General features: G+C 34.9%; 1 protein-coding gene across 1 annotated transcript in view; it reads right to left on the bottom strand.

Annotated features, from left to right (window-relative positions):
- RALYL (RALY RNA binding protein like) overlaps positions 1 to 25,000 on the bottom strand; it is a 214,992-nt gene that overhangs the window by 51,204 nt on the left and 138,788 nt on the right. Inside the window, exons 4-6 of the mRNA XM_017849885.1 lie at positions 24,445 to 24,492; positions 12,245 to 12,402; positions 2,581 to 2,694 (exon numbers count right to left, since the gene is read on the bottom strand). Of these exons, the coding sequence (XP_017705374.1) occupies positions 2,581 to 2,694; positions 12,245 to 12,402; positions 24,445 to 24,492 (320 nt within the window). The remainder of the gene's footprint in view (positions 1 to 2,580; positions 2,695 to 12,244; positions 12,403 to 24,444; positions 24,493 to 25,000) is intronic.

Below are 25,000 nucleotides of genomic sequence, written 5' to 3'. Positions count from 1 at the left end.
CCTTCCCCACACTTTCTGATTCTCCATCTCCTTCCTGCCATTACTTCTCTGCTGGAAAATTTCACTATCAAATAACTAATAGTAAATTAGGAGTGAGAAATTTATGAAAGAGTAATAATGAAGAGTAAATGCTAGCTACCAAGTAATTAGCTTTCAACTAATTAAGCATTATAATGACTGTCCCCTTGAATAAGGAGGCAATGAGCATTTTTTAATGAGTTTCAGTGCATTTCACTCCACTTTCCATAAGGTAGTGTTAATTCCTTCCAGGCAACCCTGATTTCTTTTCATAAAGAAAATATGGTAAAATGTATAAAACATTTATCTCTATAAATACAGACACTATTCAGGAAACAATTACTAAAAGAATGGAGTTACAAATTAAATTAATCCATTTTCTTCATACAAAGTTACAGATATAAATATCAAAGGACTAAGTCTATTATTTTAAAATCAACTGTCTCATGACTGGAAAAGGTTAAACATGTTCAAAAGTAAGTGACATCTCATGAAAAAAAGATGCAAGCTTTGAATTTTAGTGTTCATTTCTAAATGATCTTCCAAAAAGATATGTGGAAGATATTAGTCATTGCAGGAAACTGAAGGTATATTATGATGGAATAAGGATCACATTTTTCTCTTTGAGGTGATTTATATTTAAATGAGTTCTCCATAATCCTTTAAACTGAAGTGCAAATTGGTTATCAAAGTCCTTTGCTGTAAGGGTTGTTTTACATAATAATGAATTTTACAGAGTTCCTCAAAGGGAAATATTGATTTAGGCAACATCACAGAATATTTCAGTTACAGTAACACCTCAGTGCCATAGACAGCATGTAGAAACTTTCTAAAATCTAAAATTTTTTATTAAAAAGTTAGGCAGTGTACCTTTTCTAAATAGAAAATACACTTGTAATAGAAATTTTTAAGAAGATTCCATTTAGTCTATCATTACTCATCTACCTTAACAAGTGTTAGTGTGAGTCGACCATGTGCTAGGTACACGGCTTGTGTTTTTTTTTAAATGGGCTGTATGAAAGTATGAGGAAATGTCCATTTGCCTGTACATGGGTGTGTTGCTACTAATCCTTGATTACTCCAATGATTATATTTTTAACTCTGTGCTATATAATTTACATATGCTACTTTGTTCATTACTCACCATGTGAGGCAGCCATCAGTATCATTTTATAAATGAGAAAACTGTGTATGTGGTATGTAATGATTTGAACCAGAGTTTATTTCTGTCATCCATTATGCTACACTACCATCTCAAATCTGCTTCTTTTCATTCTTGAGCCCTATATGGCTCACTACCAAGGGTAAGCTCCAACACTCACCCCAGTGATAAGAGTCAAAAAACTGACAGGCTCCTGTGTGTGGTAGCTCAGGGGCCCTAGGTCCCCATGAGTTTTCATCATTTAGGTGTTACCCAGATAGCCTTACTTCAGTGAAATCCTGGGCCAAAGCCCTGGGGAGAACCTGAGATTGGGGCTGTAAATGGGAAAAGGCATTAAATTCAGTAACAAGCCCCAGTTTTTGACAAAATGACAGGCTCCTGTGTGTTTGAGACCAAGGTCTATCACTAACTAGATATACAGATCTAGGAAAATCACTTTACTTTCCTGAGACTTTGTTTTCTCATCTGCAAAATGAAGAGGCCAGATTTATCAAGGGCTTTCACACTTTATTTATTTGTTTTATAAGAAGTGGAACTCTTCCAGCAAATGAAGTCTTATGTTGAATGCCAGTATCTAGAACAGATACTGGGAAGTGACACTGGTCAGAGCAAGGGCTGGGTTTTGAAGAAGCATAAGTCTGGCTACCTACTGGGTCTCTTCCTAATCCCCATCTTAACTCCAAGGAGGCTTCTGAGGCATCCAAAGCCTTGTAGAACACACTTTTCAAACTGTGGCCTACTTCTTAGTTTATACCAGTTATCATATACTTGTGACTCAAAAAATATCTGTAGCCATATGAAAAGAGCATTAGAGTTGTACTAGAAAGGAGCTGGGTCAGGGCTGACAATTCAAAAGACAGAGGCTATTAATTTGTAAAACATGTAATCAAATAACTTGGCCTGTGGGTAGCCAGGCGCATGCTCTTAGTCTTGAGGTTCCTGAACTTGGGTACTGAAGTCTTTCAGGGTGGCAGCAAAGGCAGGAGTTGGGCATTATAATAATTGTTGAAACCTGTCAAATTTTGCTGCAGTTAATTTAATTATATGTGAATATTATGTTAGCCTGATAGCATTATTCTGTTAATTGATTTTCTGAAAGGTTACTTGATATTCAGACAAACTCAATTGTGACTCAACTAGTGCTGATTATTCCATCAAAACACTTTTCCTTGCCTTTTATTTTTAGTATGAATCTTAGAAAAATTGGTTCATGTTCTCTAAAAGAAAAAAAATTGTATTTTATTATTGCAACTCTTGGCTTAAAGATATTGTTGGCATATCTGTATTAATCGCTGTCAAACTCAGCCAGTGTCTTTCTGGCCCTGTACTGCCTCTGTGATTGACAACGTTTCACTGGTTCAATTCTGACCTGTCTGTGATCACAGATCCTTTTCACTTACCTGCCTCCGCCTTCTGCTGTTTCTCAATCTTCTCCAGGCGCCCTAGCAAGGAGTCAATTTTAGTTTTGATCTGGGTTAATTCTTTCTTGATGGTTTGTAACTCATCTGATTTCACTGGAAAGGAGAAAGAAGGAAGAAAACAACCGAGCATCAAATGCACCATAACTCACCTAGGACCCAACTCACAGGCACCCCGCATCTTCTCAAGTCTGTGTCCAATCACATAGGACGTTTTTCAGTATTATCAGCTTCTCATTACTTCTAGTGATCCTGGAATACTGGATGATTTTGCCAATTACAAATACAGATTCTCAGTGACATGAGCATTTAATCCTAAATCTTTTGACTGAAGGTTATGGAAATGGATAATGGAATTTAGAAATATTTTATAAAATAACCAAATGATGATAAATTAAATTTTAGCAAAGAGAGTAAATCTTCAATGTGAGAGGGATTCAGATGAAGGAATAATTAAATCATAACGGATACTACTTTGAGGAACTACGTCGTAATATATATTTTAGCAGTCAATGATATTTTAATCCAGCTCCTTGGAAATGGATGGAAACCAGGATATACAATTTATCCTTTAAATAAAATGTCTTAGATGTGAGAAAACTCCAGCTCCCTCAAAGTTGCGTATGAAGCTGTTCAGTTTTTTTCTAAAGAAAAAAAAAAAAAATTGAAAGGCAGTGAGGTTTGCAATGCCTTCCCTAAGCCCTGGGCTTGATGGAAAGGAAAAAAATCACTGAAGTTCCCATTGATATTTTCAATAGTAGTGGTTCTCATTCTAGATTTTTAGAGTTTAGTACCATTTCAAAGAAAACAAGTGGGGACTAACATAAGACTGACAACTTTTCATTTTGCCAAGTATGGATGTTAAAAACAACAATAAATAGCCTACTGTTGACTACAGTAATTATTTTATAAGGGAAAAAGGCTTAAGGAAAGAACAATCTCATATTTCAAAGACAATTCTTTAAATGAAATATGTTTATATTTATAAAAAAATTACTGCACTGTCCTTATTTTTCTGAAAACCATTTCAATTTTATCACCTTCTCATTACTTCTAGTGATCCTGGAATACTGGATTATTTTGACAGTTACAAATAGGGATTCTCAGTGATATGAGCATTTAATCCTAAATCTTTTGACTGAAGGGTATGCAAATGGATAATGGAATTTAGAAATATGTTGAATCCACAACAATCAGAGATGAAAGATTTTAAAACTATCACTATGGAACAGCTATACCTGCCTCCGAGCTTTTATTAGGTGGACTGGCAGTATTCACACCTCAGTCAAGAGCCAAGTTTCAAGATCTTGGACACTTATTTCATTCCAGTCTATTTCTCTTCTGTCTCTTTTCCTTCTGGTTTCTAATAATCTCGGACTAGATATTCCCTAGAAATTTCTGAGTGAATTAGAGTGTTTAGTTTGATTCTTTAGTCTTCAGACTTTTTTGAAAAAATAAAAAAAATGCAATCTATGTTGCTTAAAATAGAACTATTTGTCAATTAAGAAATGATATAGTGTACATGATATATTATGGATCATAAACACTAAGTCTCAAGGGAAGAACAGATTTTATATAAAATAAGAAAACTTTTCCCATTATAAAATCAGATTTTTTTTTAAAGACTTATTTACAGTGCAAAGTAGTTTGCAAAATAAAAACTGCAAGAAGTATGGGCCCTCTGGAGTATCCCTCTGATGAATGACTAAACTGAAAGTAGAACAGTGTAAAATACAGAATCACTCCTCATGTCAATTACTTCAAAGACATCAAAGTACCATTGTGGAATTGCAGCTAAATCTGAGAAACATCATCTGTCACAATTGCAAATTGATTCTGCTTTGAAGAGTGGTACTCATTCCTTTGATGAAGGCATATGTAGTTTTACTTAAATGTATCAAATTTAATAGAAAAGATTTTATCTTATAACATTAGATTTCAGTGCAGGAGAAATAAGACTATGGCTGAAAACTAACAGAATATATTTCTTAGCAATTAGAGCTACTCCTTCGCCCAGGAATGCAGTTGACTAATTTTAATTTATGTATTGCCTTAAAAAACATAAACCAGGTCGGGCGTGGTGGCTCAAGCCTGTAATCCCAGCACTTTGGGAGGCCGAGACGGGCGGATCACGAGGTCAGGAGATCGAGACCATCCTGGCTAACATGGTGAAACCCCGTCTCTACTAAAATACAAAAAACTAGCCGGGCGAGATGGCGGGCGCCTGTAGTCCCAGCTGCTCGGGAGGCTGAGGCAGGAGAATGCCGTAAAGCCGGGAGACGGAGCTTGCAGTGAGCTGAGATCCGGCCACTGCACTCCAGCCTGGGCGACAGAGCGAGACTCTGTCTCAAAAACAAACAAACAAAAAAAAAAAAACACAAAAAAACAAAAACCAATAAACCACTACTACTCCACTTTATTGAACCTACATTAGAAAACAGTTGGAAATACAGACTCATCTGGCTGGAACTTAGAAGTCTCCAGGGAGCTAAGGTTTCGTTTAAGTCTAGACTCATGTCTAGCACTGAAAGAACACCTTTCAGATCTCAGCTGGATTATTATGGAATTTGGGTCTAATAATGTTACTCAGGAAACAATGCTCAAATGTAACACAGAAATCTGGAGAGATTCTGTCAGTTCTTTCCTGGACTTACCAGGAAATGTTAAAGTGAGCCTCTAACCCTATGCAGGCTGCTCAGTTCCTCTCTTAGAATGGGGGGCAGCAAATGCTCATCTAGGTCCTGCAAAGCAGGCTCTACAAATAATCTTGGCTGCCTCTTGAGCAACTGTAGAAGTCGTTTCCTCATCACACTTCAATATCTCAGTGCTGTCCTTGGGAGAAGGCTTGCCGCTTACCTGGTCCAATTGGCCTTAGTCCACTTTCTACTTTTCTTCATGCAGAGTCACTACTAGATATGGGCTATGGTTTTATGCTATTACATCTGGTTTCTGGATGGAATGCCTGGAATGAACCTCCTCTATCTCTCATGTACTGCTCTTTCTAACTCTCTTCTGCTTTTGTTTTCTACTTTTTCCCCTCCTGTTAATAACTTCTCTACTGCACAGTGAATTATATTGTCCCTATTTTTGCTTACTATTCTCTAGTAGTTGAGTGTATATACCTACATCACAGATATTTTAGAAGACATTGGTAATACTATCTTCACAGGAAAATATCTTTTGCTCTTTTCTCTAGATAAATTTTACCACAGAAAAAACTTGTCAAAATTATACACAAATATGGTGAAACCCCATGTCTACTAAAAATACAAAAATTAGCTGGGCATGGTGGTATGCACCTGTAATCCCAGCTACTTGGGAGGCTGAGGCAGAGAATTGCTTGAACCCAGGAGACGGAGGTTGCAGCGAGCCAAGATCGTGCCACTGCCCTCCAGTCTGGGTGACAGAGTAAGACTCTGTCTCAAAAAAAAAAAAAAAAAAAAAGTTATACACAAAAGCAAACATGCTGTCATAATAAAAATCTTTGGTTGTTTTGTTGAGGACAACTTAGTTTTCTATGAGTGATTATAGGGCTTGAATTTAGAATTACCAAACAAAATCAGCAAAGTGATAAATTAAAAAAATTATGAAGTTCCTAGGACAAATTACTTTAGCTTATTTTTAGGCAAGAAGAACACTAGAGAAATAGAAGTCAGGTTGCCTCACTGTTACTGTAGTATTTTTATTTTAAAAAATAAGTCACATTAAGTCATTTCAGATCTGCGCTCTCTATACAGGTCATTGATTTGGTGATAAATGTTATTACATCCTGATATAGTTGACAAAATGATTGTGCCTTCTGCTGTGACATGAGATATAATCCAAAAAGAATATTAGGCACATGGGATGATACCATCTGTCTATATAAAAATGTGTGCATTTCTGACTTATGTGGTAAAAAATATTTCAATTTATTTTAATCATCTTTGGGTCAAGTCTATTCTGGGTAAATAAAGAAGCTTCAGCTAATTGTCTAGATCCGTGGTTCTTAATAGAGGGTGATTTTGCTCTGCGGGAGAGATTCTGTCTCTGGAGACGTTTTGGCTTGTTATGACTTGGAGGGGTGGTGCTACTGGCTTCTAGTGAGGATTTAGCCTGCTCAGCATCCTACAATGCACAAGATAGCCCACACCACACCACAGAATTATCTGACCCCAAATCCTGATCATGCGAAACTATTGAAACCCTGCTCTAGATAATTATATAACCTCCCTTACCAATATCATGCTTCCTATCAACTATTTAGAAAACTGAAAAATGTTTGTAATCATGTGGACTTTGACAATAAATCACATTAATTTGTTATTATTTTTATTTTCCCCAGCCATTAATACATTATTTGAATGTCCAAAACAAAGAAATATAATTTGCATATCACTTAATTTATAAATCAGTTTTAAATACAGCATTTCAACAATAAAAAATCTGAGAATCTGATGATGTACAGCATTTTCCCAAAGTTACATGATATGCACAGGTAAGAGTTTAGGCTGAAACCTAGATTTTCTTACTTTCAGTTCTACACTTTTTATTGTGCCATGCAGCTTCAGTTGATGTGAAAAATATGATCATCATTTCCAGTTATTTCCTTCACTATGAATTAATGAACCACTGTGTTTAATTCAATAATATTCAGGAAAAGAAAAGGTAGGTTTCTGGAAATCTTTATCATGATCACTTCAATGCCTCTGCTCTGTTTCCATCTGTCCCCTTCTTTATATATACATAAATATCCCATAATAAGAAAATGAACAACTGGTCTGAAGTTATAGGACAGGTGATACCCTTGTAACATAATACATAATACAATTTTTTTTTAAAGCTAATTAAAGATGAAGAGGCTACTTTGCTAGTCTCAGAAATAGTTTTCAAAAGCCAAACTTTAAAGTATTTTGCTAAAATAAATTGCAGCAACTGGTTATCACCCACCCCATAGATGAAATTTCCTAGAACAGGGAATTACATATATATGCATATGTATGTATTCATAATACTTATGCCTACATACATCTATACCCATTATTTCTATATTTTTTAGAAAGAAAATGAAATGGAGAATGAGTGGATTTTATTCAATAAGTATTCATTAAATGCTTACTATCTGCATCTGTTCATCTTGCATTTCATTAGAAGCTGCAAGTATATCATTTAATTTATTCCCAATATGCAAATCAGAATTGTTAAACTTACTTTTGGATTTCAACAGTGAATATTAGAGAAGTTAAGTAATGTGTTTTAGCAGGCTGGGCATAATGGCTCAGCCTATAATCCCAGTGCTTTGGGAGGCTGAGGCGGGAGAGTTGCTTGAGCCAGGAGTTTGTGATCAGCCTGCGCAACATGCTGAGTTCCCTATCTCCACAAAAAATAAGGAAATTAGCCAGGCATGGTGGTATGTGCCTATATTCCTAGCTCTTCAGGAGGCTGAGCTAGGAGGATAGCTTGAGTACAGGAGTTTGTGGTTACAGTGAGCTATTCAATCTGTGCCACTGCATTCCAGCCTGGGTGACAGAGTGATACCCTGTTTCTAAAAAAAATTTTTTAAATGTTCTTTAAAAAGATTGCTTTAGCCAAGAGGCAACAATTCAAGTTTAGAGTGGGCTGCCTGATGCCAAAGCCATGGGTATTTAGGTCCTACCCTCCTATCCCCCACTGCCCATCATGAGCTTCTCATCATGGTGAACTGCCTCCCTCGTCTCATGGACTCTATAACTAGGGACATAAAAGAAATATGTAAGTAATTTATTATGATATGTATAACATAAAATACAAAAAATGAGAAATAGTAAAAATCTTCTGTCACTTGATATTGAAATTATCTCCCATTTTTAAATTTTCTGGTCCCCCCTGCCCCCAACCAGATAGTAAGTGCCTGAAAATGAAAGATCACATCAATTTTGTCTATGGAATATCAGTTCCTCAGGGCTCATGTCTATTTCATCAATGGAAAATTAGTACCTGTCTGTGTTAGGTGCTGATTAATTGAACTTGTATCAACTATGTGGGCAAAGAGAAAAGATAAGTTAGTTTTGATGATAACTGATTGTGAAAATAGTCATAAAAGAATAGTTTTTTGAGTTATGACTGGAAAGATACTTTAGATTTCAGCAAGCAAAAATGGCCTTCTAAGTAACAGAAGTAGCAGATCTCAAATCACATAACTTGAAAATACACGTCATACTGATTTCTCTTAGACCCTGGAGTGTAGGCCAGAATTTGTCCCCTTGTTTCACCAACTGATGCAACTAATTTTCTCTGAGCTGTAGCATTTTTAAAGGTGTGGTTCAAAGTCAACTGTAAAATGTATGACAAAAGTAAAATGCAAAAGCAAAATAATAGTGATGTCACATTTCACAAATGTTTAAGAGTATAATCTGTGCAAAGCATAATTAACTTGAATGAATTTGTAATTGAAAATAGAAAGATTAGATGTCCATACAAATAACTATGACATGAAGCAGAAGAGTGTAAGTTCCATAATAAAAAAATGAACAACTGGCCTGAAGTTAGAGGACAGGTGATGCCCTTGTAACACAGAGGGGTCTAAACTTGTCCTTATAAGAAGAGGAAATTTATTAGACAAGACACATGAAGAGTAAACAGTGTGAAGACATGGGGATAAGATGGTCATCTACCAGTCATGGAGAGAGGACTGACACCCTTACCTCACAGCAATTAGAAAGAACCAAGCCTTCTGACACTTTGATCTCCAACTTTCAGCCTCCATCATTGTGAGAAAATAAATTTCTGTTGGTTAAGCCACCCAAACTATGGTACTTTGTTATGACAGCCCTTGCCAACTAATGACACCCATCATACAGATGTCCTAAAATATCATTTTGAGCAGGTAGCACTTTGCTGAGAATTTTTTATCTTGGTCCTGCATGAAATCCAAACCCTTCAATATTCTGCACAGTTTTTCATTATCCTTTTACCCAATTTTATATCTTGTTTAATAATAATGTCCTCAGTTTATTAACTGACATTCCTAGCAATAAATCTTTACTTCAGATAATAGTTATTATTTTTACTATCACAGTTTATTATCTATTAAGACTTTTATATTAGCTGACACTGTTCTAAGAGCTCTACATGTGCTAGCTCATTTAATCTTCACAACTCTACAGAGAAGGCAGTAAGATTATCATTCCCATTTTATAGATGAGGAAACTAAGGCACAGCAAGCAAGTACCTTGCCACAAAACACACATAATAAATGGCTGAGGCACTATTGGATTCTAGGTGCAGCCAATTACATGTTCCATGCTCCTACCTGCTGTAATAATAATAGTAGTAGCAATAACCTCATTGAACATTACTATGTGCCTAAGCATTTTATATACATAAGTAGTTTAATTCTTACAATAACTATTGGATATACAATATATTATTTTCAATTTCCAGGTAGAAATTAGAGGTATGTAGGGGTTAAAGGATTTCCCCAAGGCCACTGTGGTAGTATACTGTGAAACAGACTCCACTCCAGGCAATCTGACAGGAAAGCCTCTGTTCTCCACCCAGATCCTGTCTCCCAGAAAGCAAGTATCTCTCATTCTACCTTTCTGAATGCACCGGCTCTTCTAAACTCAATTCAAAATTCTCTGTTAAGCCTTCTCTAACCTTTCTGGCTGATAGTACTTTCTCTCTTTAAAAATCTCTAAAGCAGAATATACTTTGCCTAGGATAATGGATGGATGGGAATGTTTAATGATATGTTGCTGAGTATTAATATTATTTCTCTGGTTGATGCTTTATCTCTGTATTTCAATCACATACTTTTGAGGGGAGGAACCCAACATAAAGCCTTCTTAGCATTGGGGATTAATTCTCAATTTTAACTTTAATTGAACTGTCTTTAATTTCCTGTTAGATGCTTCAGGGCATTTATATTAGTTTGTCACCTGTTCTGTCACTGAAAGTGCATTGACAAGTCCCTAAAGGCATTCAAACTTACCAGAGTCTTTCTTGTTAGACATTAGAATTTAAATTAATTCTTTAAAGAAATTGATATTATCGAATTTTTTTTCCAGAGGGCATCATTTTTTCCACTAAGAAACTACAGCTAAAGCTCACTGATATTCATGTTTTCTCTTTTGTAAAATGCTAATCTGCAATATCATATTTTCTTTATTTTATGGCTCTATGATGTCAGGACAGGACAAGTTGATTATAGTTTTAGTTCAATTTGATTTGAAATGGGACAGAAATACCTAGTGGCAATCTATTTAAAGCAATCTACTTTAAATGCTTATCAGTATTCATTTTTGGTAAATTATCACATTAATTTTTTTTATATAGTTTTCTACTTAGCAGAAATCAGTCATATTACAAATTCTGAAATAAGAAATGACAAATTATCCAAGCTATAACATTAATTTCCTCTTCTGAACTTGCCAAACCATTAAATGCTGGAAATAGCTATTAATAAAAGAGTAAGATATATACCTCAGTAAATCTTTATTCAGATTATATCAATATTAACGTAGTCTATTTTAAACTTCACTGGTACTTTTCATTTGTGATTTGAGTTTGAAACTTTTGTTATTTCCAGAAACCAACCTAATTATAAAAAGTACTATAAATTTAATGAATATTTATACATGCACATATATATTTTATGTACATGTATGTATATATAATATAATCTGCCAATATGCTCCTAAAAAGAATATTAAATCATGATTCTAGTTATGCTTCCCAGTGAATTATAGATACATTTTTATGTTTCACTAAAGTAACACAAATCAACAGTTAAGTTTTGTGACTTGAGCTCTAAATGTATAGAACTATATGAAATGAATGGAATTGATCAGTCTTCTGTCTTGCTATAATAACAAGCACATCCTTTAGGTTTCCACTCAAATGTCACTTCAATCAATGAAATATAGTGTTCCCAACTTTCTCTATGTGTTTATTCTTTTACCTATTGATCAGTTTATTATTTGTTTGCTTTCTGATAAAGGGCAATCTCAAGGAATATAGGAAATTTTGTTATCCTTTTCCTTTCCTTAAGAATAACAAATAAAATTTTTTTCTGAATCACTCCACATAAAAATTTAGCAGTGTGTTTAGTTGGAAAGTTTATATCGCTGCTTTTTACTAATTAATGTGAAACTATGCATATATTATTTTACTTTTTATGACATTAAATATATTTTCAGATACATATATCTCATAATAATTTATCACTGTATGGTAAATTATACTTTTAACATTTCTATAGTTTGCCTCTCTTAATTGAATCAAATATTCAAACCATGAACTAATTTTGTATATTGCTTCTCTGAGAAGACAGTTTATGCACTCCCTTTGGAAGTAAAATGATTTCTTCATTAAAAGCAACATATTATGTTTCAGGACTTTAATATGTCACAAACTAAGCTGAGAGCACAGTGTTATTTGCTCTGATAAAATACTTTTCAAATTGGTCCTGGGTTTTTGTTAGACATGTTTGTGTTTGTCTCCCCTACTGCAACACAGTATGGTGGAAAGCAGAGACCATTTCTTATCCATTTTATGATTTTCTAATACTTTATACATAGCAGGCCCTTCATAACTATCTGGTTAATTTATTGAATATAGGCATTCATGCAATGATAGTTAACCACCCCCTTCTTTAAGGAGAAATAAAATGAAGGATCTTACTTACATTTAGAGCCTGTTGACCCACTGGCAGTAGATCTTGATCCACCTTTCATGGAAAAGACTCCTTTCCCCCTGCGAGTCGTTGTGACTGCCACTCTGGGACGCTTCAGTGGAATTACTGCACGGGGAGGTGGAGGCACACGCCCGTGGTAATCAAATAACCTTTACAAAACACAAATGGGACTGAGAGTTGGTTTGATGCCCGAGAATTCTATCAAATATGTGAAACGATTAACAGAATAGCCTGGTAGAAAATTTCAATAAATGTTTTCTTTCTGCTGTTGTTCTCTAATATTCAGATGCAGGTATTTATTGGCAGATTCAATTTTCACTAAGAAAATAGGATGCTAATATAGTCTATGCTTTCTGGACTTGAGAGTGTGACCTCCAAGAGGAACTCATTTGTAAGGTATGAAAGGAGTAGGGGCTTTGCTCCAACAGTACCATGCAATTTGTTGAAATTATGCTGACCTTCATCCCTAAATATACTTCTTTGCTTGATAAAACAGATTTACACTTCTTATGAACAGAAATATTCCTCTTACACGTCAAACACTTATTAGCACATTAGTTTAAAAGAGGAAAAGATCTTGCAGAATGGGAACAAAGAAATAAAATTACTGTTCAAACAGTAAACAGCCCAGCAAGATAAAAAGTAAAACCAGCTTAAAGAAAACAGCTATGAGAGACAAATCAATATGGTGCTTCAGCTCACTCTAAGAATCTTTTCAGTAACAAAAGCCTTCTCTTATTGCAGACAAAAGGAGACAGTTTGAATGACATGGAGCTAGCATGAGGACAAAACTTTGTTGACTACTTATGGTGGGAAGTATTTATCAAGATATCTTTTAATTATTCTGACCATTTGCTAGATGTGCAAATTGAGACTAGAGATATTTTTATAGTTAGATATTACAAGCATATTTAACAAAAAATCCATAAAACTTAAAACCTTTGCTGAAAAGTGAAAAATGATATTCACCACAATCAATGAATTTCCACTAAACAAAGTACAAGGGTTAGCTCATTTATAAAAATATGTAATTCATAGATTCAAAAGCTTTGTATTATTTATACTGCATCCACATATACAACACATTTTTATATGACAGTACATTTGAGTAACCTAAAAGGTAAAGGAAAAAATACTGGGATACATTTACTTTTTCATGACTATTTTCCAGTGAACCAGACATGTAAGTACATTATTCACTATAAAGAAGATAGCATTATTGACTTAGAATTATAATTGTTACATATTTTATTGTGACAGAATAAAATATTGGATTGCATTTGTATAATTACTTTAAAACAGTCAATAAAAACAATCTAATATGAAAGTCAGAAATGAGAAACTAGAATGGAAAGAAAATAAAAAAAACTTCTATAATAGGTTAATTGACAAAATTACATCTTGTTTATACGTACAGATGAAAATGTGATAATCTCTTTTTAGGAAATAATATATGAAATATAATAAAAGTTAAGATAGACTGGTTTCCAAATATTTATTTAGAGACATTTAAAACTATTATGGGGTGGGGAAGCACAAAAGCACTATTAAACCAAATTTAAAGCAGAATTCCTTAGTACTAAGAATATCTCCTACATTAGAGACTTAGGGTATTCAAAAATGATTTAGAACATGCTGGGGAAAAACTAAGAGATATCTGGAAAGGAAAAGAAATGAAATGAGACAGAGTTCAAGAGAGGTGCCATCTTCTGTGAATAAGCAAAGTCCATTAGAGCTGAAGAACAGCTAGCAAAGAACAGGTCATGGATGTCAACACATAATAGTTTACTTCAAAGAGCACAGGCAGGATGAGGCTGAAAAGGGTTATGAATATCATCTATACCACTAGGGGCTTGAGAATCAAAAGGGTCAGCTAGACCTGCCCCTCATTTCAATCACAAAACAAGGTCTACATTAGTTATTTATAAGTTGAATTCACAGAGCACCTTAAGTCAGTGAACCAAAATACAAAGGCACTTTGCATGAGCTATAACACCCAAAACTATTGAGCGAAAAGAAAATATGGCAATTGACTGATCTCTTCTAGAGTAGAAGTTGCTGCTTGAAATGAAAGGCAAGCTCTTTTAGCAGGACCATTTCCGTAGGACACCAGTGTGCAGTTTTACAGGTTCATTAAACAAGCCAATCTATAAATTGGGTTAAGAAAATCTCTAAAACACAATAGAAATATATAATGATGTAGGAGTGCTATAGTAAAAATACAGGCCAAGTAAAGTTCACTACATTCACTGCTACTTTAATTGCAATGTAATTTAATACTATGTTTATAGGGAAGAAAAATGTTTATCGATATTTCTGTTGCTTCCCCCAGCCAAGGATTACCAAACCTCTAACGGTGGCATGGCCTGATCTTATGCTGAGAAACAGCCATACTTGCTCACTGTATTTATGATTTGCTTTTAGTATGGGGCATACATTTTAGTAATATATGTAGTATATTACTAAACAACTTTCCTTTGGTATAAATTCCTATGGTGAGTGGCCGGTTCTCTGAATATTTTGGCGAGCTACTTCAAAGGAAAATGACTATTTTTCTTTTCTCTCTCTTTTGTTTTTTTGAGACAGAGTGTCTGTCACCCAGGCTGGAGTCCAGTGGTATGATCTCACTACAGCCTCTGCCTCCTGGGCTCAAGCAATTCTCCCACCTCAGCCTCCCAAGTAGTTGGGACTACTGCATGCCACTGCACCCAGCTAAATATTTTTGTATTTTTTGTAGAGATAGCATTTTGCCATATTGCCCAGGCTGCTCTCGAACTCTTGGACTGAAGTGATCTGCTCAACTTGGGCTCCTAAAGTACTGGGATTATAGGCATGAGCCACCAAGCCTGGCTGGATGACTTTCACCAAGGAATCAAATAACGTTTTACCGATTCTTTGGTAAAACTTGGATGGGAAGTTGGGCAGCATCAGGACTTAAATATTTTAATGTGATAGGTCATTCACAAAACAAAATTGGGAATGGGTGAGGCAGGAGAATAGGGTCTGGAGGCAGGGAACCTAAGGCTGTTTCATGCTGACTTCCTAAAACTAAACAAAAAGGAAAACCCCAACTTTCCATGCCCAAGTAACAAAAGGACCAGAGGCTACTCCCTTTGCACCCCTCCTCATCCCGCCACCTTTTTCTGCATGGCTGATGAAAAATTGAAAGTACCTCTGATTGGTCCCCTTCCACAACCAATCAGGCTGGTCGTGGGCAAAGTCTTCATTTGCATAGGGTATAAATTTGTAACTTCACTTCAGCCTCTGATTGGTCCCCTTACACAACCAATCGGACTGAGCATAGGCCACTACTTAATTTACTTAGGGTGTACTCCAAGCAACCCATGGGGAAACCTGTAGAGGGTATGTAAACCGCAGAAAATTCTGTCACCAGACTCTTGAGCCCTTACTCTCGGTTGGCTCCCACCCTGTGGAGTGTACTTTCATTTTCCATAAATCTCTACTTTTGTTACTTCATTCTTTCCTTCCTTTGTATATGTTTATACCTTCCTTTATGCGTTTTGCCCAATTATTTGTTCAAGAACCTGGACATCCTCCACCAGTAACATGGGCTAACATGAGGGCATAATTTTTAATTTTACAACTTTTAATGGAGTTGAAATCTTTCTTAATTTTCATCGGGCACTCTTGAGTTAATTAGAAATAAAAGGAAGGAAGACTGGATGTTGTCCTAATGTACAAAAACATAACAAGACAAGGATAGAAAGAGGGGAAGACTTTCTGGGATTGCAAGATGGGATACAGGGGTTCTTCAAAATGCAGAGGGAAGTAGGTGAAAGGCAGGCCAAGAAAGGCGTTCTCATCAGAATTCTGTCCACAGTAAATCAAAGAAATTTTACCTTTATCGAATATTAGATTGGCAAATAGTATTGAGACTAAGGAACTAGTTCATTTAAGATTATAGACTGACAGCAGAAATGGCAGTCCAGCAGAATTAAATGGAATCTAAATCTCCAGGCTAGTTAAAAGCTTTAATTTTTTTCCTTCCTCTTGTTTTTCTTGTTCCTTACCCTTTTGGAGTTATATTTCCTCTCCTTTTCTTTAATAGTCCTTAATTTTCCCTAATATTTCTTGGTAAGGATAATTTTCTCCCAAATATTTACTCATCAAATAGATAATGGTTTATAATGAAGCCAAACATATAATAATTCTTCTTTCCTCAAGGTCTGTTTTACAGTGAAAACTCTAAAACACCTGCTGTCAAGTAATAAATTTTATAAAATTCAGTCCAATTTTTAATAAGCAATTCATGAAGAAAAATTTGAGATTAATTTTCTTCAATTTAATAAATGCTTTCTATTTCTAGGTACCATTTTACTTATTTTGCCCTTTTAATGCTTTAAATAATATCTGACATATGGTAACTTTATTACCTAGCACAAGCTAAAAACTGGTAATATTAATTTTAATATTAGTTTATATTGATAAAATAGACATAACTTTTCTCTAGGAATAAATAAGGGACTTTGGATTTCATCCACCTGCTTCTTAAATAGTAATTGTTTTTGGACAGAGGCATTCTTAAAACTAGTGCCCTTTTGGACAAGGATGATTAAACACAGCAAACAAACATAAATTTTAATTGTCTTTTAAAAATAAAGAGCTTGTTATTATTAAGCTTTAAAAATAATAAAGTAACATTTTGGAAAAAAAGTACATAAAAAAACTATAAAACTCTCAGTCTCAGACCTCAGAACAACTACTATAATCCTTTAATCTTTTTTCTATAAGCTTCCATATTTTTCACATAATTGAAAACATAATATATGTACAGTCATGTATTCTAGCTCGTTCTCTTTGGTTTATATTAAAAACATTTCTCAGGCGTGTTAAATGGTCTTCTTAATGTTTATTTTAATGGCTGTGGTGCATTTTCTCAGATAGACACACCACATTCTAATAAATCATTACTTGATGGCTAAACTTCTGACTTGATACTTACATTTTCGTGTCAACAAACGTGGTTTCAAACACAAGAAAAGAAACTGGAAATGTAATATATGTGTAGTATTTTACTACTGAATATTAAATTTTCATTTTAGATTAGTAGTAACTTTAAACATTTCCTGGTATTTACCTGTTTCTAAATTGCCCTCATGAAAACAATTCTTCCTTTTCCCTACTCATGAATCAAAACTTATAGTTACTAAGTAGTTGATGCTAACAAAAATATTTGGTCTTCCCCAGGGGGCTAAATTTTCTGGGCTGCCCAGAGGCAAAACCTGAGAACAAATTTAGGGCCATATTCTCACCAGGACCTTTCAGTAGATCTGCAAAGACCAATAACAAGACGACCAGAGAAGATCTAGTTCCATGTCTTGATTCAACCTCCAGACTTCCTTTTCATTATGCTTCACTTTGACAGATGTCTATAAAACCAAAGTAAGGTGCCTTTTCATTTCTAAGAAGGGATACATTTGAAATCTATACAAATAATTCTTATAGGCTGGTAGTATATCTGTTCCCTGTACTGTTTAAACTACTCAGAATTCATAAACTCTGCCTATAATTTCTACTCTGACTTCAAATAAGTCTTTGGTTACAATTGAATCAGAAAATAATTTTAAAAGACACACTTCACCTGAGACCAATTAATGAGTAAATTTCATTGCTCTTTTTTGTTATTAAATTTTCCAAGGTTTTCTGTGAAGTTTTCTCCTTGGATCACATGGAAATACTTCTTGAACATGCTTTTGAAAGCAGGTTGATTGCAATCTTGAATGATCTCTTTTGCAATATTTTGATTCTAATATAATCTTTGTAACATTTTGTATACAGCTTTGTGTAATTAAAAAGTTAACAAATTCAAAAGGTTGTTGTGGGGTTATAAGCCACTAAAATGACTTTCTCAATTTAAGTCTTATAATTCTGTAAGGTCAGTAGTGTTAAGCCATTTTGCCCATGAAGGAAACTGGCACAAAAAGAGGTGACTTTTCCAAGCTTAACCAGTCAACACATGTGCATCTAGGCCTGAAATTCACATCTTCTAACTCCAAATAATACCATTGGTCAAGTGTACCATGCTGTTGTTTTCAAACATTTCAAATGGAATACCATACTACCAGAGGTTAATTCAAATTAGCATAACAAAACAGACATTGTTTCTTGTTAATGTTTTCTAATATTCATGAATATATATTGTGCTTTCTAATCAATGATCCGAAACAACTGTAACTTAGTGTTCTTTCATTAACTGCAAATCTAGTAGCTTCTTGGATCAATTAACACAAAGTCAAAATGGTTCCAGAACTGAACAATGCCTATTTTGGAACATTTAAAATGTATACATGTTTTTTATAAAGGTAAAACACCTGTGGCATTTGTTTTTCTCTGTTAATAAAAGTCTGCTTATCACTGGAAACTATAAACTGATCAGTGCTCTTCCTAATGTTATTGAAAAAAGAGGTTGGATTTAGATAGCCAGCATTGCAGAAGTTAAAAACCTTCCCTAGGGAGATTAAATATAATTTTAGATATACATCTCCTTTTACTTGACTTGTTAGAGTATAAATACTTACGTTTAATGTATTAACATACAATGTCCTACATTCAGAGTCATACATGGACCTTTAAAAGAAAATGCCATTCAGTGCTGTAAATTATTGGGCAATGCTTTGTGTAAAAGAGAAAGATAAGAATTTAGAATAACCACTCATCTACTCTTTAATGATACTGTTAATGATCTCTGAAACCATGAATAGACAGGTCAATGAATCACAGTAAGGTGGTATATTTTGTAAAGTTTTCTAAGGTAAAACTAAGGGTTGGAAACCCTCAGTCACATTAGAGTCTCCAAACCTGGCAGAAATAGAATGACAATATAATGTGGACATATGTCAGTTATTAAGCTATTATTTTTTGGTTTCAGACCTACCCTTTGCCACAGATAAGGTTGGAACTCTGAAAACCACACTTCTGGAGGTGAGGGTTAGGGTTAGGGTTGGTTTTGGGAAGCTAGCTCTCTGCTGCGTTCAGCCAATAAAGGACCTAAGAAAGACTGCAAGACGAGCAAGAAAAAGGGACTTGCTCCTTGTTTTGGTTTTTATTTGTGTTTTGGCTTCCTGCTCTTTTCGGCATTCCCCCAATCTAGTTTCTTCACCCCGACAACAACAATTCATTCCAGTAGCAGCAGCAGAATCCAGTCTGAGTAATTTTGCAACACTTGGAGAACAGCCACTCCACGTTCCCTCAAAGACCCCAGCACCTGTTAGTCCATATCCCCGTCTCAGAGATTTGGTTGTCAGCACCACAGGTTCTCCTTGTGGACTCAGACACAGCAGCACCATCTGAACAGAATCTCCTATGCATAGTTTCAGCTCTGGTAGACTCTTTCTACAGCAATTTCTGAGATCCCAAATCTTCCTTGGTTTCCCCAGTCCTAGAGGTGGTAGCAGCTTCCTGCAGTTGCTAACTCTAGTATACCATAGTGTTGTCTTTTTGTGTTTTCAGTTCTTCAATACAGAGTTAACGAGTTTCTATATGCAATTATCCCTGTTAAGCAAAAGTAGTGTAATTTCTGTTTTTGTGACCTAAACAAGCAGCATGGAGTTAACAGAAACAGCTGAGCGCTCTCTGCAGGTAAGTGTGATCAGCTGCAGTTGGAATGCTTTGGGGAGTAGGACAGGGAAAACTGGGAAAACAGAATAATCCAGAGAAGTCCCAAATAAGCTACTATGGAAGAAAAACTGACCAACCAGTTTGTTTCTCAGTTATATGGACACTGCTATATGAATGTCAATATGAGAAATACATCTACCATTATTGTTTTTTTCTTTTTCTTTCTTTCTTTTCTTTTCTTTTTCTTTTTTTTTTTTTAAAGACAGAATTTCGCTCTGTCGCCCAGGTTGGAGTGCAGTGGCACAATCTTGGCTCACTGCAAACCTCCGCCTCCTGGGTTCAAGCAATTCTCCTGCCTCAGCCTCCCGAGTAGCTTGGATTACAGGCACCCACCACCACACCTGGCTAATTTTTGTATTTTTAGTAGATACGGGGTTTCACCATGTTGACCAGGCTGGTCTCAAACTCCTGACTGCAGGTGATCCGTCTGCCTCAGTCTCCCAAAGTGCTGGGATCAAGCGTGAGCCACCGCGCCTGGCCCCATTATTGTTAATGGTTACTGTTAATACTAGCTAATATTGATTAAGCACTAAAAACATACCAGGCATAATGCTGACCATTATAAGATGTTATCTCATTTAATTCATAGAATGATTTCATCAGTTAGGAATTAATTTCATGCTTACCTACCAGAGGACATAACAGATTTTGTGATATTAACTAACTTGCCCAAGTTTGCACCTCTACTAAAAAAGAGAGAACACACACACACACACACACACACACCACACACACACACACACAAATGCAAGAAGACTGTAACTTATGAGAAATGACTATGGATTAGTAGTGACTCTGTAAGCTATGTATCTTGTCCAGCCTCGCCATTCTGTTTTTATTTCATGGTATTCTATGTTTATAGGGAACTCTTGAGTATATCTACTACTGGCAGATGCTTATGTCTTTCTTAGCCAAATGCCAAAAATGGAAAATAAACTAATGCGAGCACAGACTGCTCAGACAGTCTGTTAACAATACAACCATACTGATCTACTGCACACTTACATGCCAAACAAATTGTACACAAAACAAATAAATGATTTTGAAAGTTGTTCATACTGAAGCTAAGTTCTTGTAGAGAGTCACCTGAAAGCAACAGCCTCTCTAATTATTTGACTATTTAAGGCCCTTGTTCTTTGGCAAGTAAGATGGATATATCATCCATCCATCTATCTACATCCATCTGTCTATCTATCTGTCTGTCTATATCTATCTATCTCCATCCATCACCTATCTAATGATTTTATTGAGCTATCATTTCTAAATAAATAAAATGCAAATCCAGCCTTCCTTTTAAAGATGAGAAAACTGAAAACCTGACTTGCCTAAAGTTATAAGGCTAGTTACCATGTCAGAGGCATTCAAACCAGAGCGACTCCATCTTGAGTGAGGGCTAGGAAGAATGAGGCTGGGACTTGCTGGGCTGCATTTCCAGGAGATTAGGTATTCCTAGCTTCTAGAAGTTTATGGTTAAGGGAACAGATTAATAATGTTTACTAAACAGACCCAGGCCCATGAATGTCCTGATATTTCCATATCTTGAGAACAAAAGCATTCCTAATTTTGCTTTAAAGATAATCATATCGAGTCTTGCAAAATATAGTAATTAGAAAAATTAATCCTTTATCACAAACCTTGTGGTAGAGCACACCTCCCCATGGTTTTTATTGTTGTTGTTGTTACCCTACGGATAAACAAGCACTGTACTTAGGGCAGTACTTCCTCTTACTTTTGGGAATAGCCTACTCTGTCTATAGAGTAGCTATAGTTTCACCACCTTTCCTTCTTAATAAACTTGCTTTTGCTTTGCGCCGTGGACTCACCCTGAATTAATTCTTGCAAGATGCAAGAACCCTTCCTTATGGTCTGAATTGGGACCCCTTTCCAGTAACAGCCAGAACTTGGGTCTCTTACCGTGTCGATAAAACTCCATGTTAGGTGGAAATTCTTTAAATGTGTAAGGAAGTCACATGATAGAAAATAAAAGATGCTAAAATGGTTTTATATAGACAGAGTATAAGACAATGTACTTTATTCGTAGCAAGTGAAAAAAAGCTATAGTATGAAATATCTTTAAACTTATAAAAAACTAACATTTTCAAACAGTATAAAACAGTCTAGATATCCTTCCTTAATAGTAAATGGGATTATTTTAATGTTGCCAGATGTTTACATCACGTTTAGAATAAGTTATTATAAGCTTCTTACTATTTAAAATAAATGTATTTTATAGAAATTATAAAATGTTTTGAGAAAATCATTCTTAAAGATGATTTTTTTTTTTTTTTTCAGAAAAGGATAACTAGTGAAATAAGGTGCTTAATTCAGTAGTGTGAGCATAGCAGCAATGCAGTTACAGCTGTGGGCCTGATTCCCAGGAAGGAATCGGCATAGCTCCATAGGCTGATATTACCCACCCCGTTGTGCATATTCACATAGTTGGTTATTGAATCTAAATTGGATACCTAGATTATGGTCATAGTTCTGTCACTAATTAGCTGGGTGACCTTGGAAAAATGGCTGTCTCTCTAAATCTAAGGAGATGAATTAATAACACAGAGTATCCACTATGTTTATGGTTTACTGATAGTCCCCAAGGATACAAAGATAAGCAAAACTGATAATATGTTACCTCATTAGGCAGGGGAAGGCAGACAGACATGAATCAAACACTGCAGCAAAGAAATATAGCAATATAAATTAGGAGAGGTGCTGTGAAGTAACAGTGCTGGGTGCTGAGAGAAGGGAACAGAGGAACCTAATTTAATCTGTGAGGGATGTTCTTGCTGAGATCTGAAAGATGAGGAGTCAAGTGAACCAGATGGTGGAGGGAGGTATGAGGAGATGGAACAACACAGAGAAAGGACCTGAGGCAGGAAGAACTTCTTGTGGAACTTACAAAGGGCTCTAGAGGCTGGAGCAGAGAGAATAAGACTCTTTAAAGGATCACAGTTTCTTCCTCTTTGAAACATCTATTGAAAACTTTTTTCTAAGTTTGCATTTTTATACAGTACCTAAGGGTTTTTTTGTTGTTTGCATAATACTTAAAGGCTTAAAATATATTTACCTCATTTTTTTGATCCAATAATCTATCTATAGTTGATCCTCATCTCTGATACGCATGCATTATTACCAATGTATGCATATCAGAGTTACCAATATTAGTTAAATAACACCAGTTCTCCGACAACACAAATTTTAGTTACTACAACATATAAATGGTAAGTAATTTAATAAAGTCCAAACTTTGCTTATAGCTTTTCCACAAATAAATACATAAATAATAAATGTGCATGATAATAACAATGATCACTAATCACATTCCTTCTTTCAAAGTCTGTCAATGATTTTTTTGCTGTTCATTGATTATTCACTTTACTCGCTTGTTTCAGATAATTAATTGTAATGCTTCCTTATCTCAGTTATAAAATATGTGGCATTTTACAAAATTGAATAATCAAAAGAAAGAACTGATCAACAAAGATGAAAATGCAGCAAAGAATCTAAGAGTGGTAATACTAGAAGTGAAACTCAAATGTAAATTAAATTACAGAAGAAATAGTTCACTACAGGGATGTTAATACTTCTCCACTCAAGAGACTCTAGGTTTGGAGTCAGAGGAACTTAGTAAAGGCAAACTTATCGACATAAGTGAGGAAAGTGGATGTGATGTGATGAAACATATAAAGCTATGAAGAGGAAGTGACCCTGGCAAGAGAATCACACATTGAAAGAACTCTCAGAGATAGGTCACAACACTGATAGAATGTCAAAGCTAATTCAGCTTTAGAAAGGAGTATCCAACAAGGCATAAAACAGATGCCTACTCCATATCCTGTCCTGAGTTAGGAAATGAGAAGGCATGCACTGTTTCAACTCCTTTTGATAAGTGTTCTTTACAAAGAACTAAAACACCTTAATTCTTAATATTTTTATTGTTTTAAATTATAGTATACTAAATAACAATTAGCTTTACTATAGTTTCCTATTTATAAAGAAGAGAATAAAAGTTTTTAATGTTTTGACAAACATGTTTAAGGTCATGAGACAATCCTGTTTCTTCCTCATTGCATGGTTTCATCTTGCATCATCACCTTTATGGCCTCCTATTGTCCTGCGAAGCAGGAACGATCTGTAAATTTTATGGACTCTACCCAGTATAACATTTTCAGTGTTTTATTATGTATTTAGAAGGTCGCAGTTATTTTTCTGAGTTTTCAAACTCGATCTTGAAGGATTCTAAATCAACAAATGACTTGGAAAATGATATTGTTAATTAAATCTTTAGGATTTTATCTAAATATTAGACACCAAATCTTAGGTTTGAGCACCTCCAAAGTCCTAAAATTCCAAGATCCACTGTACTCAAGTAAGTATAATGAAAATAGAAAAATCTGTATATTTTGTTGGGATTTGTTGGGATTTAGTATTTTATTTTTAACTATAAAATATTATTTTAAATACCATAATCAAGATCACCCATGAATAAAATGTACAAAATGGTTAAAAGGTAATTTAAATCTTAGGAAAACAAGGATGAAAAATTCACATACCGGTTGTAGAAATCATCTCTGTAGTAATCATAGTCAAAGACGTAACCGCTAAAGAGGGAAACAAAAAAATTAGTTGGCATTTGTTTCAATGACATTAGTTTTACTATTAACTTATGATGTTATAGCATAAAATTTGTTACTTTTAAAATATTTATTTTTCAATGTAATTATGTATCCAAAGGACCTTCCAAGATACTGTTCAATTTGATATGTCATTGTCATGTTTGCCAATGTAGAGACGGATAATGGTTTGTGTGGTTTGGAATGAAGATGAGAACAGGTAGCAAAATAAATACTTTAAAACCTAATTAGGTATGAATGAAGACCACAGTTTTTCATCTCAGACAAGATATCATATAGTTGTCCTTTCTTTCTGAGGTAATATTATTATCCCTTCTTCCTAAGGTATGTACAATGAGGCTACATAATGAACAAAAGGTATTGAAATAAGATAAATGGAAAGGTTTAGTAACCCATTCATTATAGAAATGATAAACAGAAATGTAGTTCCTTGGAAATTCAGCATTTTTTAAATTCTAAAACTATGGATTCAGGA

Source organism: Rhinopithecus bieti, unplaced genomic scaffold (genome assembly GCF_001698545.2).
Source record: "Rhinopithecus bieti isolate Rb0 unplaced genomic scaffold, ASM169854v2 scaffold_32835, whole genome shotgun sequence".
Classification (NCBI taxonomy): domain Eukaryota; kingdom Metazoa; phylum Chordata; class Mammalia; order Primates; family Cercopithecidae; genus Rhinopithecus; species Rhinopithecus bieti.
This window is presented reverse-complemented; position numbering and strand designations above follow the sequence as displayed.